General features: G+C 41.0%; 2 protein-coding genes across 2 annotated transcripts in view; both read left to right on the top strand.

The window, feature by feature from the left end:
* Nucleotides 1-11,997, top strand: part of bms1 (BMS1 ribosome biogenesis factor) — a 654,080-nt gene extending 642,083 nt beyond the window's left edge. Inside the window, exons 7-23 of the mRNA XM_046069162.1 lie at nt 1,134-1,255; nt 1,389-1,582; nt 1,727-1,869; nt 2,486-3,033; nt 4,130-4,231; nt 4,469-4,620; nt 4,756-4,837; nt 5,108-5,187; nt 5,770-5,961; nt 6,193-6,381; nt 7,124-7,304; nt 9,071-9,129; nt 9,379-9,501; nt 10,042-10,189; nt 10,367-10,542; nt 11,155-11,316; nt 11,626-11,997. Coding sequence (XP_045925118.1) covers nt 1,134-1,255; nt 1,389-1,582; nt 1,727-1,869; nt 2,486-3,033; nt 4,130-4,231; nt 4,469-4,620; nt 4,756-4,837; nt 5,108-5,187; nt 5,770-5,961; nt 6,193-6,381; nt 7,124-7,304; nt 9,071-9,129; nt 9,379-9,501; nt 10,042-10,189; nt 10,367-10,542; nt 11,155-11,316; nt 11,626-11,853 — 2,881 coding nt within the window. The 3' untranslated portion in view covers nt 11,854-11,997. The remainder of the gene's footprint in view (nt 1-1,133; nt 1,256-1,388; nt 1,583-1,726; nt 1,870-2,485; nt 3,034-4,129; nt 4,232-4,468; nt 4,621-4,755; nt 4,838-5,107; nt 5,188-5,769; nt 5,962-6,192; nt 6,382-7,123; nt 7,305-9,070; nt 9,130-9,378; nt 9,502-10,041; nt 10,190-10,366; nt 10,543-11,154; nt 11,317-11,625) is intronic.
* Nucleotides 11,998-12,784: 787 nt separating this feature from the next.
* Nucleotides 12,785-17,920, top strand: part of mtr (5-methyltetrahydrofolate-homocysteine methyltransferase) — a 39,683-nt gene continuing 34,547 nt past the window's right edge. Inside the window, exons 1-7 of the mRNA XM_046069191.1 lie at nt 12,785-12,949; nt 14,735-14,946; nt 15,240-15,329; nt 15,788-15,857; nt 15,977-16,069; nt 16,451-16,557; nt 17,791-17,850. Of these exons, the coding sequence (XP_045925147.1) occupies nt 12,907-12,949; nt 14,735-14,946; nt 15,240-15,329; nt 15,788-15,857; nt 15,977-16,069; nt 16,451-16,557; nt 17,791-17,850 (675 nt within the window). The 5' untranslated portion in view covers nt 12,785-12,906. The remainder of the gene's footprint in view (nt 12,950-14,734; nt 14,947-15,239; nt 15,330-15,787; nt 15,858-15,976; nt 16,070-16,450; nt 16,558-17,790; nt 17,851-17,920) is intronic.

A 17,920-nucleotide genomic window follows, 5' to 3' on the forward strand; every position in this document is an offset into this window, starting at 1 on the left:
GCTCAGAAACGACTGGATTTCTTGAGGAAGCTTAAGAAGGCCAAATTCCCACGCCAAGTTCTTGTCAGCTTTTGCAGAGGAGCAATAGAAAGCATCCTGACTGGAAAAATAACTGGCATGGGATGTGCACGGGCCAGGACCGGAGGGCTCTGCAGCGGGTGATTAAACTGCTCAGAAGATCATTGGTACCCATCTCCCGAGCATCAGTCATATCGGTGAGGTGAGTTGCCTGCGCAGAGCCCAAAGGATACTAAAGGACAGTACCCACCCAGCTACAGCCTGTTCACCCTGCTGCATTCTGGGAAGAGACATAGAAGTTTCTGCTGCCGCACCACCAGACTGCAGTGCAGCTTTTCTCCCCAAGCTATCAGACTCTTAAACTCTACTTCATCCTCAGCACTGCTCCACTGATCATTGAATATAGTTTATTTCTGTTTACCGTTCTTATGATTGATTCTGTATTAATGTATATTGTCTGCTACACAGCAGAAGGGAGTTACAAACCCAATTTCACTATATAACCTGTTATATTGTGACAAAATAAAGGTACCTATCTACCCACTATCAGTAAGCATCTGACTCTATCAAATGCAACAGAGCACCATAAAATCCAGGCTTGATTTAGATACAATGAAAAAAATTAATATATACTAACCCTAACCCAGGCGCTACCTCAGGAAGTAGACTGGGTCACCCACTAATCAGAAGGTCAGCGGATCGATTCCCAGTTCCTCCAGTCTGCAAGTCAAAGTGTCCTTGATGTGCCATCAAGGTGATGGATACCACTTGATTCATTAGTTGTCCTGGCTGTTGTTGGCACCTTGCACTGCAGCCTCTGTATATGTCAGTGTATGAATGGGTGAATGTGTCATGTAGTGTGAAGAGATTTGAGTCGTCGATGTAATATATAAATGCAGTCCATTTTCCTTGTGTCAGTTGGTAATTCTCATGTAGGATCACTAGCACAGCTGCGTACAACGGAGCCATCTTTATTAGCATGGGTTCTGCCTGCCTCTGCCTGTCATTACAAGATGGTTTGATGTTTCATTTTCATTCATTTTGAAGGAGCAGTATACGTGCATGCTTTTAATTTATATTCACTCAATGATTCTATTCCTTCTGTATTCAAACAGTATGGAGGACTTGACCGACCCTGAGAAGGTGAGGACAGACCCCAAGTCTGACCGGACAGTGTCACTCTACGGCTACCTGCGAGGGACACACTTGAAAAACAAAGGCCAGGTCCATATCCCTGGTACATAGTGCTAGTTACCTACAAAAACCTTTTGGACTGCCCGTCATGCTGTCTAAAGCAGATGTGCTTCAAATTGTATTAATGACATTTCCCTGGAAACATTTACAAACATATGTTGTGTTTTCTTCTGCAGGTGTAGGAGACTTTCAGGTGGCAGACGTAAACTTCCTGCCAGATCCGTGTCCACTGCCAGGCGCTCAGAAGAAGAGAGCGCTGAATGAGAAGGAGCGTCTGCTCTATGCACCCATGGCCGGGGTCGGGGGGGTTGTGTATGACAAGGATGCTGTGTACATTGACCTTCCTGCTAACCACGTCAATCAGCAGCAGGTGTGTGTGTGTTTGCTTGGCATGAAAGTGTTCTTTCCTCATCTGAAAGATCTGCATTTTTGTGCTTGGATTCACTAATTTTAAAATTCGACCAATTAAATCAGATTAGGTAATGTTAAGTGTATTTGTGTTTCCTCGGTACAGGAAGAGGTGCGGCCCACCACAGAGCTGGTCCAGTCACTCATTGATACACATGCCACCCTGGATGTCAAGATGGCTGCCAGTAAGGTGTCTCTGTTCAGTGGTTCCGTCACCCTGGAATCCACAGACATGGACGAGCAGAGCGGGTGAGACAACTCACCAGACCTATCTCCACCCTCTGTTTCAGTGCTCTGCCAGTGCTGGAAAAGGTCTGGCTGTACCCATTAATAAACCAATCACAATCATCTTGGGCGGCGCTAAGTCCAAGATGAAGCAATGGGAGCATCACAACCCACGCAAATTCAGAATTTGATCTCTCGGTCTGATTTTGCAACATTTGCAAAGCCTAAAAGAGCATTTTAGTCCATTTAAGACACAGACACCAACGCACAAGTATAAAAGCTCATGACGGTGTGGCTATGGCATATACATTGTCCATTATACCCGCAGCCTACTTTCTGTGAGCCAGACTGGTATGTAAGTAATGTAAATGTATAAAGGACAGTGTGTATAACATAGTTTGTGTATGTACGACTATTTCATTCACATCTAACATGTGTAAACACAACCAGTTAGCAAGATAAAACAAAATAAAATTCTGATTAGAAATTGACAAGGGTTTTGTAAATTTGTCAGTTTTCACATGTGACTTGTCTATACACACTGTGCACTGGCAAAATAATAATACAGAGCACGCGGATGTTGTGCGGCAGCCTTGTGTGTGACAGAGAATGTAACCTCTCTTGTTTTGTGTGTGTTCAGAGAGACGGGTCTTCAGGAGAAGCTCGTCTGGGATCCGAACACCCAGAGAAAGAGGAGGAAGGTGCTCTTTGCTGAGGAGGAGGGCGACGATGATGTCAGTGGTTCCAGTGATGATGAGGATGGTGACAGTGAAGACAGTGACCAGGATGAAGATGAAGACAATGATAACCTGTCCACAATGCTCAAAGAGGCAAGAGCCAAATCTGACAAGACGGATCAGAACGTAACAGACATCACTCCGCCGGTGAAGAAGCAGAAACTAGAGGAGAGGAAGGAGAAGGGGGAGGGGACTGCTGAGGTGCCGGCCTTCGCTGACAGTGAAGACGACCTGGAGATGAGTGAGGAGAGTGAACAAGAAGGAGGGGCTGGGAGAGCAGGAGACTCTGGTCACTGTTCTGAAGAGAGTGATGATGAGGAGGAGGAAGATGATGAAGAAGAGGAGGAAGATGAATCAGTGGAAGAGGAGGATGATGAAGCTGGCACCACAGTGAAGGAAGAGGAGGAGGAGGAGGAGGAGGAGGAGGAAGAAGAAGAAGAAGAAGAGCAGGGTAAGAGCAGGCTTTTTGTGTTCATTTGTAGGAAAGGGTTACACTACTTTTACTCTGGTTATCTTCAAATACAAGGAGTACCAATCCACTATCAGATCTTCTTATTTTTCACTTTAAATCTGTATGAGTAGTTGTTGTTAATTTTTCTTTCATTCAGTGTAGTTTTTCTTTTACTGTATAATAATTAATTTACAGAAGCACTGAGACGCATTCTGGTGATCCAATTTCTTCTCTCCTGTGTTTTTTTCACATAACAACAGATGAAAAAAAGCTTTTTAGTCACTTTTTTTAATCTGTGAAAACTGGTGGTTTGTTTTTTGTCAGGCTCAGTTTGTGTTTGTTGTTGTAATACTCATTTTGGCCACAAGAGGTGCACCACTGCCATTCCATTCCATTCACTCATTCATCTAATGTTTTTTATCCAAAGTGACTTACAATTGCTGTATATGTCAGAGGTCGCACACCTCTGGAGCAACTAGGGATCAAATGTCTGGCTCAGTGTTGTCAGGTGAGAAAACTCTCACTACAAGGTAGGTATCGCACGGTATCTGGAGTTTGCCCAACCGTATGGTAGATACATGTAATGGTAGATATTCAAAAAAAATCCTAATACATTTAAGGGCTTCTTGTCCATATTTGTTTAAAATATGAGGGGCAAACTCCATCTACTGGTGAACATCATGTGATATGATCAAAAGCTCCTGAACAGCTACCAAATGTTCCCTTTTGTTAGACCATAGTGCAGCTCTATTTTTAGCTCTCTTAGACTAGACGGTTACTGTTATTTCTCGTTGTAGTTCAAGTGTTAAACTGAAGAGAATGCAAGGTTTTGCGGTGCAGCTGTGCCAAAAACGTTACCTGTTGCGTGAGTCAAGTCAAACAGTACAGAAGGAGTTCCTTCAAGATTTGTGTTGTAGATTTGAGTCAGGACAAGGACTGCAAATTTCTTTGGTCTAACGGTAGCTGTCTGTGTTCTGATGTCTAAGCCACAAAGAAATGGGTCACGACGTTATTCTGAAGACAGCATCTGGAGGTTCAGTGATTTTGATATTTTATCGTCCCTTGGTTGATTTCTGTCTTCTGTTTCCATCCACAGGGGCTCTGAGGTGGAAGGAGGGTCTGCAGCAGAAAGCATCACAGGCATTTCTACGCCAACAAGAAGCGGTCCCCAATCTTAGAAAACTGGTTTATGGTTCAGGTAGGCCGGGGCTCTGGTTGCATGTGTATCAATATATATTAGCCCAGCCCAAGTTATGTCAGTACAGAAATGCCAAAGATATGTTTGAGTTCATAAAGAGACAGAAAGATAGTTTATTTTTAAACTGTAAGCTGTCTCTAGCTGTTTGTTGTTTATGACCAACACAAACGTGTGCTACAAAACTGCTACCTGCTCTGATTGTCAGAGTGTCTTGACAATCGTCATTTTTGTGTGCAGTTGTAGAGGCAGCTGATTCTGAGGATGAGGAGGAGGAGTTGGGGGGGCTGTTTCGAGTCAGCCGCCCTCAGAACAGCAAAAAGTTCCAAGCAAACGCTCTCGACTGCTCCCGCTTCAACCCTGAGACCTCCCACGACTGGGACTTGGAGGAGGTACAGTAGTTTGTAATACACCGCTGTTACTGGGACAGATAGTGTCTGATGGAGTTCCTAATGTGCTGTTGATATGAATACCAAAACAAAATAGATGTTGAAATGAAACTAATAAGTTGTAATATTTTTCCCCAGATGCTAAACTCCATCAGGGACTGTTTTGTAACAGGGAAGTGGGAAGAAGGCCAAGATGCTGCCACACTGCTGAAAGAGGACGGTAAGAGAGGAGAACCACTTCACTCAGCCAAACACAGTGATCTAAACTTCAAACTTATCGTCGGGAAAAACGCAGTTATAATCATTCCGTTGTGAGAGGGTGACTTTACATGGTTGAGCTACTTGGATTTGAACATTTTAGAAGCATTAAGGTGTAGCTGAGCTGTCCTTTTAAGGGGAACAGTTTTGTTTGTTACTATTGAAGCACACAAACCATGTGGTAGCTTAAAAGACCCTAACATACAGGCTTTCGTTGTGTTTCTGTATCTAGAGGAGCTATATGGTGACTTTGAGGATTTGGAAACAGGGGAAGTCCACAAGAGCCAAACTGGGCAGCAGGATCAGGCTGAGGTAGGTCCTCTTTCCATCATTTCATTCACTTTCCACCAGCTGACTGACCATTAATATTTCAATGTAATTAGGATATAGTTGTGGATACTGTGTTAAAATCAACAGTTGTGCCACTGTTCCAGTGTTCATGTTCCACTAGAAAATTATCATGGCATTTCCTCGGTGCTCATTTCAAGAAATGAACTTTTACTAAAGTCAGTTCTGTGCTACATGCGGTTTGCACTTTAATCATCCTTGGTTGTGAATCCTGTGTACCAAACTGTCCAAATACTTTAAATACACCTCGCACTGTGTGTTAGGATAGATCAACAGCGGGGAGAGGAGCAGCATGTTTGAGGCTATTCTCTATACTTTAAATCAGCTCATTTGAAACACCAATATTTAGTGTCCAAAAAAGAAAATCTTTTACTTACCTGGTACCCTGACAGCATCTGAAACACACCTTGGTAAAGTTGCCACAATTGCACTGATTGGAAGTGTTGAAAGCAAAAATGTGGATAAATACACAAATGGTTCAGGGTTGAATACCTCCAGTTTTCTCAGTTGGATGATGTTTTGTCTTGTGCACCTTGTGACCAACAGAATAGTGAGAATGAAGATGATGATGACGAAGAAGCTGAAGAGAGTCTGGTGAAGGTGGATGATGATGAGGTCCAGAAGAATAAGCGGCTGGAGAAGAAGCGCAGGCTGAAGGAGCGATTCGATGCGGAGTACGATGACGAAGATGCCACTTACTTTGACGACCTGAAGGAGGAGATGCAAAAGCAGGCTGAGGTACCGCAGCTGGTTTGGGCCTTCTGTACAGATGTGCTCTGGATACGCAACAGCTGTTGGAGTTGATTGATTTGATAAAGATTCATCGTACAGAATGTCCTACACAAAATGTCTAAAGGATATATGATCAATTCAGTGTTCGGCTTTGCTGTTGTCTTCATGTTCATTAGAGTCCTGGCTTTTTATCTGAGAGTATATGTATGAGAATATGTTGCTGCATTCTGTCCTCAGCTGAACAGGGCAGAGTTTGAGGATGTGGATGATGAGACCAGAGTGCAGTACGAAGGCTTCCGACCAGGAATGTACGTCAGATTAGAAATCTCCTCTCTACCTTGTGAATTTGTCACCAACTTCGATCCCCATTATCCCATCATCCTCGGTGGTCTGGGCTCCGGTGAGGGCAATGTAGGATACCTGCAGGTATGTGCAATGCTCTCATTGTATTCTGCCATTAGCACTTTGTTTGTTTGTGACTGGTAGTACCTTCTTGTTAAGGCTAAGCTGTTGGGTAGACTTCAAATGAACTCTGGTTCATTTGCTCAATTGCACAGCCCATTTAGTTAAGGTCCGTAGTCATCAGTCGTCATCTAAACTGTACAGGGCAGATGCCAGGAAGGAATCATTTAGATAACAGCATTTGGATAGTAATGGTGTATTTTCATCAGGTGTCAATCACCAATGTTTATGATGTGTTACTGGCAGTCTAATCAGGCTGACAGAACCATATTCTGAATTGGGTTTATGCACACAACCGATTCACCAATATTACCTCGATTCAGTCATACCCAGTAGGCCACTGCTGAATAATACAATGTAAATAAGCTAATCTCATTTTTTATACAGTATTGATATATATGATGGGATTCATTGCATGAAGAAAAATCTTGATTTTGCCCATATAATGAGATAATTAACTTCTTATAATTATCTTGAGATAATGGGATGAAATGAAATTAATTAATTAATTAATTAATTAATAACACCATGGCTGCTATTTGCTCCTCAGATGGTATTATCAGACGTACGTTTGCGAGTGGTTGCTGCTTCTTGCAGAGGCTGATTTCTGTCCTGACATGAGGAATATCCCTAAATGTCCTCCTCGATTTTCTTAGCAACAGTTTAAAATAGTAAGCACATACCTAAAGCTGTGTGTGTATGTCAGATGCGACTGAAGAAACACCGTTGGTATAACCGCATCCTGAAGACCCGGGACCCCCTCATCCTGTCATTAGGCTGGAGGCGCTTCCAGACCATCCCCCTCTACCACATCGAGGATCACAACGGACGCCACCGCCTGCTCAAATACACACCGCAGCACATGCACTGTGGAGCCTCCATCTGGGGTAAGACAGTTTAGGCACACTGCACTACTGACTGCTGGTGTACAGTGATGATTAGCGTAAAAAACATCAGTTAAAAGCAGAGTCCCAGTTAGATACCTGTCCCTTTTACTGGCCTGGTGTGGCTACACGTTTTGGCACATAAACGTTTTTATAGAAGTTAGTTTATAGAAGAAGCCTAGATGTGCTCTCTCTCTGATTCGTAATTGAAAAGTTATTTGATAGCGTCATTTGTATTAAGTTAGTAAGTAATATTCATACTGGTTTAAATAAACAATTTGATAGTAGCCTATTTCAAATTTTTCCTGAGCGAGAGGTTTGTGGGAAAGGAATTAAAGGCCTGTCCCAGATATAGGCAGGCTCAGTGACTGAAGCAAAGAAAACCCTGGGCTACTGATTCAGGTTTTACAGTAGATGTTTAAGTGGACCTTAACGTGATTGTATGTTGTAGTGTGTCTCAATGGTTGTGTTTATATGCACATAATAATAAGATTAAGGCTAAAAATTAGAGGAAGACATTATTCTGAGACAGACATTTCCATTGGCTGATTACAGGAAAAAGTCCAATCATACTCCTGTATGACAAAAGTCCCATTCATGTTCATAAACGTGTTACTTTGTCAGAACTGTCCAGTATTCAGCCTCACACCTGATCAGTATGTCACGATGCTGTGGTGTACTCCTCTTTGTGCTACCTCTGCAGTAAATCTGCGCTTTGATGCTCTCCTTTTTAATAATTTCTACACAGTAAAACATCTACAAAGATGTTTTCTAAGACAAAGAGACACCACTTGGTAAATGGTAGAAGCTAGGTTTCAGCCTGCGGAACACTTGTAAAGGATGAAATATGAAAGAGACAGTGATGCTGAACTTGTTAGTGTGCATCACAAACACTTGTGTGTGCTGCGAAATCTCTGGTATGGATGAGGCCTTAAGTAGAGCTTGGCCGTTAGAAGATTCTTTAAGACAAGAGGCAAATATCAATATATTAAAAAGTAAAACATAAAAACATATTAAGATCTCTACATTCTACGAGGGAATACCAGCCAAAGCAGGATGATTTGACTCCTTAGTTAAAGGAGGCAGCCCATTCTATCTAGCAGTAGCTGTAAGCTCTTGCTATAAAATTGTGTCAAGCATATTTAGTTGCATATTACATGGACAGTAAGAACTGACACCTGCCAACATGATTCTGAGGCTCACACTCTGTGACTCACAGCAGTTTATGTGCCAGGTTTTCTAAATAACTTCAAGCATATCATTGGCATTCTTCTACTTCAATTTCTAGTTTGTTATTGTCCAACAAACACAAGTACAATACAGAGATATATATATATATGATAAGCCAATTAGGCTCTAATGAGTTGAATGCACTATAATAATGACACTACAATGTGGTGGTATTTCTCAGTACTTCAGCTGAGAGCACAATCACATAACAATCAGATTATGCTGTTAACGCCTGCCTTATACACTTATTACTGTCTCAATGACAAAATTAGATTATTGCTGTACTTGTACGTGTAGCCAGTGTTACAGGCATTCATGTGCTGCCATGTGTTCTTAAATGATAGAGATAAATGGTGATTAAGTCATCTGATGAGGTTTAAGCAGTGACTATGTAAAGTTAGTAGAAGTCATTACTTCCTGTATAATGAGACTTGTATTCCAGAACTGTTGAGAAGAAATGTTTTGCAGTTGTGGGTAATTATCATGTATATCTGATGATAACAACGAGTAACGTTCCCTCTCTTTTTGTCTCACTGAAGGTCCTGTCACTCCACAGGGCACCGGCTTCCTGGCTGTGCAGTCAGTAGCAGGAACTAAAGTAAGTCAGTTATTCACTTTAGTTATAGCAGCTAACATCTGTGTGAACAGTTGGTTCCATTTCAGTTCTTGAAATGATGTAACTGAGAGTAAAATTAAAACCATTCCAGCCGTAATAGAAGTGACAAGTATCCCAACTGGTAAAATGGCAATATCATTTGTTGTAACTCTGATTTACATAATTATATGGAATTCTGCCTAAATATATATATTAGACTTTGACTTATAAATTCCTGTCTTGTCTCTGCAGGCTAATTTCCGTATTGCAGCCACAGGAGTCATCCTGGACCTGGATAAGTCTGTGACTATAGTGAAGAAGCTTAAACTCATCGGTTACCCCTACAAGATCTTTAAGAACACCTCCTTCATTAAGGTAGGACAACTTTTCTTTACTTGTATCTTTTAAATATCTCATTCATTTAGGTCTACGGCTTTCAACCTTTATGTAAAAACTTGACCACTAAAACAGGTGAGATTGGATGTGATTTTCTTTAGAAATGTTCTTTTAGTGTCAGTTTTTAATGTTTTTTTTTTTATACCTTTTGGAAACTTGGAAGCTGATCTGTAGCATATTCGGTGTCAAGGTTGAGGGGGAAATTGTCCTGGATTGAAGGGACTACATAGAAGACAGACATGTCACAATAAATGAAGCACACTTTTAACCTCTGACCTGACATAAAAAGCAAATTTAACTCTGACCTGCATCATTAAAAATAGTTAATCCACACATCTAGTGTATGTCATTTTTGTATCTAATGTTTGCTTTTTTGTGAGCAGAGTAAACGGAATGTTGTAAAAGGACAGAGGTACCTTGTGTTGAATGTGATCTCAGTGCTTTGTGCTCTGTGAAGAAGCAGTTATATAATCTTACTGCTACTTGTGTTTTGATTGAGCTCTCCCTCTGTGTTCACAGGGCATGTTCAACACAGTGCTGGAAGTAGCTAAATTTGAGGGTGCCTCTGTACGAACAGTATCAGGGGTCAGAGGTCAGATTAAGAAGGCGCTGTCGACACCACCAGGAGCTTATAGAGCCACTTTCGAGGACCGCCTGCTTATGAGTGGTGAGTGTGTAACTGTCACTATACTGCTTACTTTAGGTAAAAATGACTTTTAAATATTATTGTCTTTTATTTTATGGCCATTATGCAAAAGTGGAACAAAACATTTGACACTGATATGTTGCATCTGAAGGACTCCTCTGTAGTTGATGCCTTTGTGTTGATGCCTTTGTTGTGCAGACATCGTGTTCCTGCGCTCGTGGTTTCCAGTATCTGTTCCCCAGCTCTACAACCCCGTCACCTCTCTGCTGTTGCCTGTCGGTCAGAAGGACAGCTGGGAGGGCATGAGAACCCTGGGGCAGCTCAAACATGACCTGGGTATCCGCAACAAACCCAACACGGACTCTCTTTACAAGGTAAAGTAGGCTCAGCCTGATGGATCTCTACACATGATCTGATGAAGGGAAGAAGGTGTAAGAGCAGTGTATTACAGTGTTACCAACTATAGCTCTGAGAAGGAAGCTATTAATAGATCTTACTGATGTTTACATTCTCCAAGATGCAAACTCAAAACATGCACTGCACAATTTTGGCTAAAAGATGGGAAGGAAATCCAAAAATGGGAGAATTAACGATGAAAGAAATGATTAGCTGAGTATTCGATAAGTCAATTGAGAAAATTAATCACCAACAATTTTTATAATCTGTTAATCCTTTAAGTTACTCTTCAAACAAAGATTTGACTTCTTCAGTTTGAGAATTTGCTGTTTTATATCACAGTAAATTGAATATATTTGGGTCGTCTGGCATAGACAAAATATGTTATTGAACAAAAAAACACTAATAATAACTAATTCAAACATTAGTAATATATTTCATTGTGTTTTTAGGTATGTGTATATTTGTTTTGTGTTGGCTTGCTTGACAGTTAAACTCCTCACGTAGTTGTCTTGCAGTTAAAGCATCTGCAGACCTGTCCTTCACACAGTAGTGTGTGACATGTGACTATCCATCGCTTTCCCTTCCAGCCGGTGGTCCGAGCCCAAAGACATTTCAACCCCCTCCACATCCCCAAGGAGCTCCAGAAGGCCCTGCCCTTCAAGAGCAAACCCAAACAGCAGCAACCCAAAGGAAAGGTGCCCAGAGATCTTCAGAGGCCCAGTGTGATCAGAGAACCCCACGAGAGGAAGGTGAGCAAAACCTGACCCTGCTGTCTCACTGCAGCAGCTCATCAGCCTTTGTTAGGAGTGAGCATTTATGACCTATGACCTCAAGCAAATCACTGATTTGTACTGAACCGACAACAGAAACAGTAGGCTATTGCTTGTTCAGTCCTCCATTAAAATGTTATCACAGGTGGCAGAAATGATGGCCACAGCTGTGCACACATGACCCAGTTTGTTGTGGATTACTTTAAGTTCAAGAAGGCCTTGGACTACTCCCTGCACTAAAACATGGCTTTATCTAGAAGTATTGTTTTTCTTGTCCCTTTCCTTAAGGTGGCGGCCTTGCTCCACGCTCTGAGCACGGTCCACAACCAGAAGACAAAGAAAGCCCACATGGTGCAGCACGCCAAACACAAGAAGTTCCTGCAGCAGAAGGAGAAACAGGAGGAGGCCAAGCTGAAGAGACAGAAGGAGGCGCGGAAAAAACTGTACCGTGTCATGGGTCAGATGGACCAGAAGAAGCAGAGGTCCAGTCTAAAGGGGGCACCCCAGGATGACTAACCCACTGTTTATAGACTCATGAGGCAAACCTCTGCAGACTGTGACCGAGTCTTGGTCTGGTAGCAGGTCTTTTATAATTTTGGCAGGTTCATTTTGATTGTATTTTTCTATAGGATTGATATTAAAAGTCAGCTGTAAAGAAAATGAATCTCAGTCTTTCCACACGCACACTTTCAACTGCATATCACAGTGTTAGTGATTGTGTTGGAGCTGTCAGCTGTCTGAGTTTATGCTCTCTATTCTGTCTGTGTAATTCCAGTAAATAGGACAGTCATCACCTTCACCGATGATCACATGAAAATATTATGGAAATAAATTGAGCCAGGTTCAGGTTTGAAAAAAGTTTAGGAGACTGACCCAGCATTTGCTTATTATAAATACAGTTCCCGCATACAACACATGGGATGCCAACACCAAATCTGAAGGGTACTTTCCTGTCTGAGGATGTTTATCCTTCCTAGTGTTTTAGAGAGTCCCTGGCTGTCACCTCTGGTTTACTTTAGCTCAGCAATTGACCCTATCATGACCTGGGTGCTGGGGGTTTTTCAACTTCCACCTCCAGCATCAAATATTTTGATGGACCACCTATGATAAACAGATTTCAAGACTTATTCAGTTTTGTTTCAATGTTTTGTGCTGAGTGTGTGTGTGAGAGAGATGTGGTTATAAGCGGCCGACGATGGATGGATGGACATTTGTGATGTTTCAGCACATGAAGCTTGGCATGTTACAGTAATTAAAATGTGTTGTTTATTGACCAAAATGAGAAAGAAATTGCTCTATTTTTACTGAACAAAAGGTACTTAACTTAACATCAGTCTGTGGTAACCGCCCCCCTTTCGTGGAGTATTAATTTAAATGTTACTGCTAAGGTAAGTGGGAAAATTGTGGTGAAGCGTTTATTGTGAAGGGCTAGGCCGGAAGTGTGTTGCTGCAGCTGGTGGAGCACAGACACGCTGCCGACCAGCCGGGAAACCGGTTGCTTGGTCAAGTTTGAGCTGCAACATTAACCGGCAGTTCTTCAGAAGCACTTCAAGGCTGGCTTTTCACAAGATGGCTCCGACTAACGTCATTCATCGAAAGTCTTCAGAAGCGGGTAAATATTAAACGTTATCTTTCCCAGCGTTAACGGTTAGCTTAGCTTTTAGCCTGCGGCGCTGTCTCTGTGCCCACTCCCGGTGAACTTACTGCTGTCCAGTTGTTACACCACGGTCCACGTGTGTATGTGTGACATGCTCTAACGGTACTAGCTATTATATAACATGTAACCGTATGTGGCAGTTCATTTTTGTAGAGTTGGCTATGATAGAACATTCATTCCAGCAATGTTAGTAAGTTATACAATATGAGAGTGCACGCTGTTGTAGCAGCACCAGCTGGATCGCTTGAGGTCTGCACACCGACCATCTGACAGCTCTGTATTTAGTACATGGTTGGCTCTCTTCGGCTTTCAAGGGGGGGACTCGGTCATAGTTTTGCCTTCACCTCAAAATGGACCCCAAGAATACAAAAAAGCCACGCTTGATCAGTACTTCAGAGCCAGTGAAGGCTTTACGAAAACAACAAGTGGTCGCTGAGCAGAGAGTACCTGAAAGTTTATTTCTCTATTCAAAAATTTCCCCACAATGGGAAGCATTTTGTCATAAAAGAGTTGCAACTAACAATTTTCATTTTGCACGTTATACAGTAGATGGATGTTTAAATATAAAATCTCAGAAATAAACTATTCGGCATGGTGCAGTGCGGAGGACGAATTTAAGTCTCTCAGCCTGAGGAAAGAAGCTGCTCTGCAGTATGGTGGTGCAACTGCAGATACTTCTGTATCGCTTTATTTCAGCTTTATTTGCCAGGTATGTGTACACATACGAGGGCATTGACTCAGGATTGTACATGGCTCACGATGTGCTTACTCATACAATAATACAATTATAAAATAAGATAAAATCAGACACAGGCTACACTATAAAGAACACAATATAAACAAAAACAGTATAGACGGATTGAGACAATAGTGCAATGAAGAGCGCAAAGGATGCAGGAGTAAATTATTATTATCACAATTATTATTATTATGTACATGTCGGAGGTGGATGTGATGTTTTTTCTGAATTTCTGCCCTCATTTCCTTTAAAAAGTTTCCAAATGATCATTTCCAGGAAATGTTTAGTATAAATGTAGTTGCTTTGTAAATGGTCAAGTAAAAGTTGCTGCTGAATGTTTATTTCCCTGCTCAGGTTACCATTGGATGAACTAGACCAAGACAAGAAGAAGAATAGAGAATAAACATTAATATAAAATAGGGCTGCGGCTAATGATTATTTTCATTGTCAACTAATCTGCCGACTATTTTCACGATTATTCGACTAATCGTTAAGTCTATAAAATGTCAAAATTTGAAAAATGCTCATCACAAGCTTCCAAAAGTGACTTCTCGAAATTGTTTCAGTTCAAAACCCAAAGTATCATGTACTATCATAAATGACAAAGAATAGCAGCAATTCCTCAATTTCAAAGATGAAACCAGCAAAATTTTCACATTTTTGCTTAAAAAATGGCTGAAACGATTAATTGATTATCGAAATACTTGTCCATTCATTTTCTTTCGACCGACTAATCGAGTAATCGACTTATTGTTGCAGCTCTAATATAAAATCACAGTTTATCTTACAGCCACGATTGAATAATAAAAATGTGATATTCATGGTGTCTTTTGTTCCGATAGACAAAATTTAATGAAGTAGCATTTGACTCCAATCAGAATCAACTAATGTCAGAAAGGATGCATTTTGCCAGCTGCTTGTTTTTTTTGTTTGAAACATTTGTCTTATTGTAAATGTATTTGCAAGTTAGCCATCCTGGATCCTTTTTATTTTCTTTCCAGGGTGCAGATGTCCACTAGAGTCCGAGCTGCGAGCTGTGCTGCAGCAAAAGATCATGGTCCTGGACGGTGGTATGGGAACCATGATCCAGCAGCATAAGCTTGAAGAGGAAGATTTCAGGGGGGACGAGTTTAAAGGGCATCATCTTCTACTGAAGGGCAACAATGACCTTCTCAGTATCACACAGCCCGATATCATCTACAATATACACAAGGTAGTTCACCCAATGAGGAAAAAGTGAAGAGTCACAGACTGATTTACTCCACTTACCCTTAGCGATATCATTTCAGTTTTATGTGTTGTGAGTTAAATGTCTGTGTCTGAGATTTCTGCCACCAAAACAATACAAAGTGAATGGAAGTTCGTTTGATCACTGCAGAAAAGCATTTGACAAATATGAATAATGAATAATATCCTAGGCCTCTGGATAACCCCCAAGCCTCACTGCGAACTACCATGAACTGCACGTTGTCCCCAGTGCATAACCTTTGGATTCTGTGTTTAAAGGAGTACCTGCTGGCTGGAGCTGACATCATAGAGACCAACACATTCAGCAGCACTTCCACTGCCCAGGCAGACTATGGACTGGAACACATGGTATTATGTCTGACCCTACTAGACCAGTTTGGACAACTCATGCACTTACGTGGTAGTAGAAACAAAGGTCAAGCACAGATGACGGATGGTAACTAATTAACCAGCGATGAAGACACTTCTTAGAAGTAGACCTACCCCCGTTTCTACACAGAGCTGTACACTCTTCTGTGACCTTGCTGTTATCACTTTAAACTACAAAAGTGGTGGAAACAACAAAAAAAATGCTCGGATATATCCGAAAAAAGTGGTCTGGTGCTTTACATGACTGCTTCAGTTTATCACTTTAGGAAAAGTATTGTTGCTACTTTAATTGTAATTGACTTATTTGTTGAAGGCTTAGGGAAGTTCTCTTAATAGTATTCCTGAATTTATACTGTGTGGCCATAGTTTCAATGTGATTTGGTGGTTTGTCACCAGCTTACCTGCCTTCTTTAAAATGATCACTCGTGTTTGTGCAGGCTTACCGCCTTAACAAGGCGTCAGCGGAGCTGGCGAGGAGGGCAGCCGACGAAGTCACCAAACAAACGGGTTAGCCGAATTTTTAGCATTACAGCTGCATTTATCAAGAAGATAAATGTACAATCTCCGACTCTCTGGGAATTTCGCATGTGTGTAACATTAACTGTAATCTGTGTGTGCGTTATCAGGTTGTAAACGCTACGTGGCTGGGGCAGTGGGTCCCACCAATAAAACCCTGTCTGTATCCCCGTCTGTGGAGAAACCAGACTTCAGGAACATCAGTAAGATGACATAACAGCTTTTTTGTCTTTGTGCATTTTTGGACACTGTAAAGGGGCCAAGAGGGGGCAAACAATGAGAAAACACCTTGCATTTAATTCAGTTCATTACAGCACCACCACTAATAACAACCATAATGATAAACAAATAGTTAAATGAACTCCTCTTTGACAGTGTCAATAATGTGAAGAAACTCAGGGTGAGCACTCTTATGGAGGTCCAGCTAAGAATACACTGTCTTTCACAGCAGCTATTTTGACATGTCACAGTAGGAAATGTACAGGTGCAAATAATAATAATGAATAATGCAAATATCATAGCAATGCAATATACAGCATGGAATAATATTCCCTGTAATGTGTTTGTGTGTGTGTTTTCCCCAGCATTTGATGAGCTTGTAGAAGCCTACTCAGAGCAGGTCAGAGGTTTATTAGATGGAGGAGCCGACATCCTACTGGTTGAAACCATCTTTGACACTGCCAATGCTAAGGTAGCTCTTACTTTTAAACACGTCTGTTGATTTAACTTGAAAGCACTAACTGAAGCTGAAGTTTGAAGAGTTGAGGCTGACTGGGACCCTGGAAGAGATATTATTTAATTAAATAATTTAATGCACTTTTATACTTCTAATGTTGCAACTAAAGAAAGACTTTTAATACATTTAAATATGTGATTTAAAAGTAGATTAACCACAATAAATCAGTCATGTCCAGAGGCGGCCTTAGCTATGTTTCACCTGTTTCGATTGAAACGGGCCCCGCCCACCAAATGGCCCTGACTGACATGCAGCAATTGAGTAATTCACCCACTTTTGAAATAAACTAGGTGGCCCTACTTATTTCACTCAGTGTGTAGAGACATCGACACAGGAAGTACAGGTGCTGAGGGGGTTGCAGCACCCCTACTTACTGCCAAAAAACACTATATACTATATATATACTGTAAAAAAAAAATGAAAAAAAAATAGTAATATTAGTTTTACCATATTAATACTATTGAGTTGGTTGTTGATTTAAGGTAAAGTTATAGAATTTATATTGTATTGCTATAATGTTTCCTGTTGTATTACTAAAGTTTTTCAGGAAAATACTACAGTTAGACTATATTGTGTGTATGTATATATAATATAGTATTACTGTAGTGTTTTCTGTATGTTTTTTTTTTTTTAAGGCATTTACTATAACATATTCTATAAGTGTTTAAAAAAACAACTACAGAAACTACTAAATATACTGTAGTAATACTATGGTTCATTTTCCTAAGCGTGGGATTGGTTTTCATAATACTTTATGCTAGAATATTCTAACAGCAAATGAACGGTCTCAGATATAAATAAATATGTTCATGTACACAAATGTTTTCTAAAATTGGGTGATTCGTGATGAAAGTCGTGCTCTGCATTTGTTATTTTTCTGGTCCATTATTAATGGGGTAGGGCCCCTTATTAGCTCTTGAAACCGGCCCCCAGATGCTTAAGGCGGCCCCTGGTCATGTCAAAAGCTGAGATGGCAGTTACTGGTTCTCTACGAAGGCCTGTTACCATTTGAGCATACTGATTTTTGTCTTTGTACTGCAGAATGATCCAAGCACATCTGGAGTGTTTGTCAATTTTAAAATGTTCTGTGGACATGCTATAAATCTAAGTTCCTGTTTCAAGATTAATTAACCTGATGTTGTATGTACAGGCATTGATGTCTCTACCAATGTATGCTTCCTTCTACAGGCTGCCTTGTTTGCCATAGACCTGCTGTTTGAAAAGGGCTACGAAAGAAAACCTATATTAGTATGTCTTTGATATTTTATTGATAATCTCTTTTCTGTTTCTGTATTTTCTGTTAACAGCTAATGCATGG

Source organism: Micropterus dolomieu, linkage group LG14 (assembly GCF_021292245.1).
Source record: "Micropterus dolomieu isolate WLL.071019.BEF.003 ecotype Adirondacks linkage group LG14, ASM2129224v1, whole genome shotgun sequence".
Lineage (NCBI taxonomy): Eukaryota > Metazoa > Chordata > Actinopteri > Centrarchiformes > Centrarchidae > Micropterus > Micropterus dolomieu.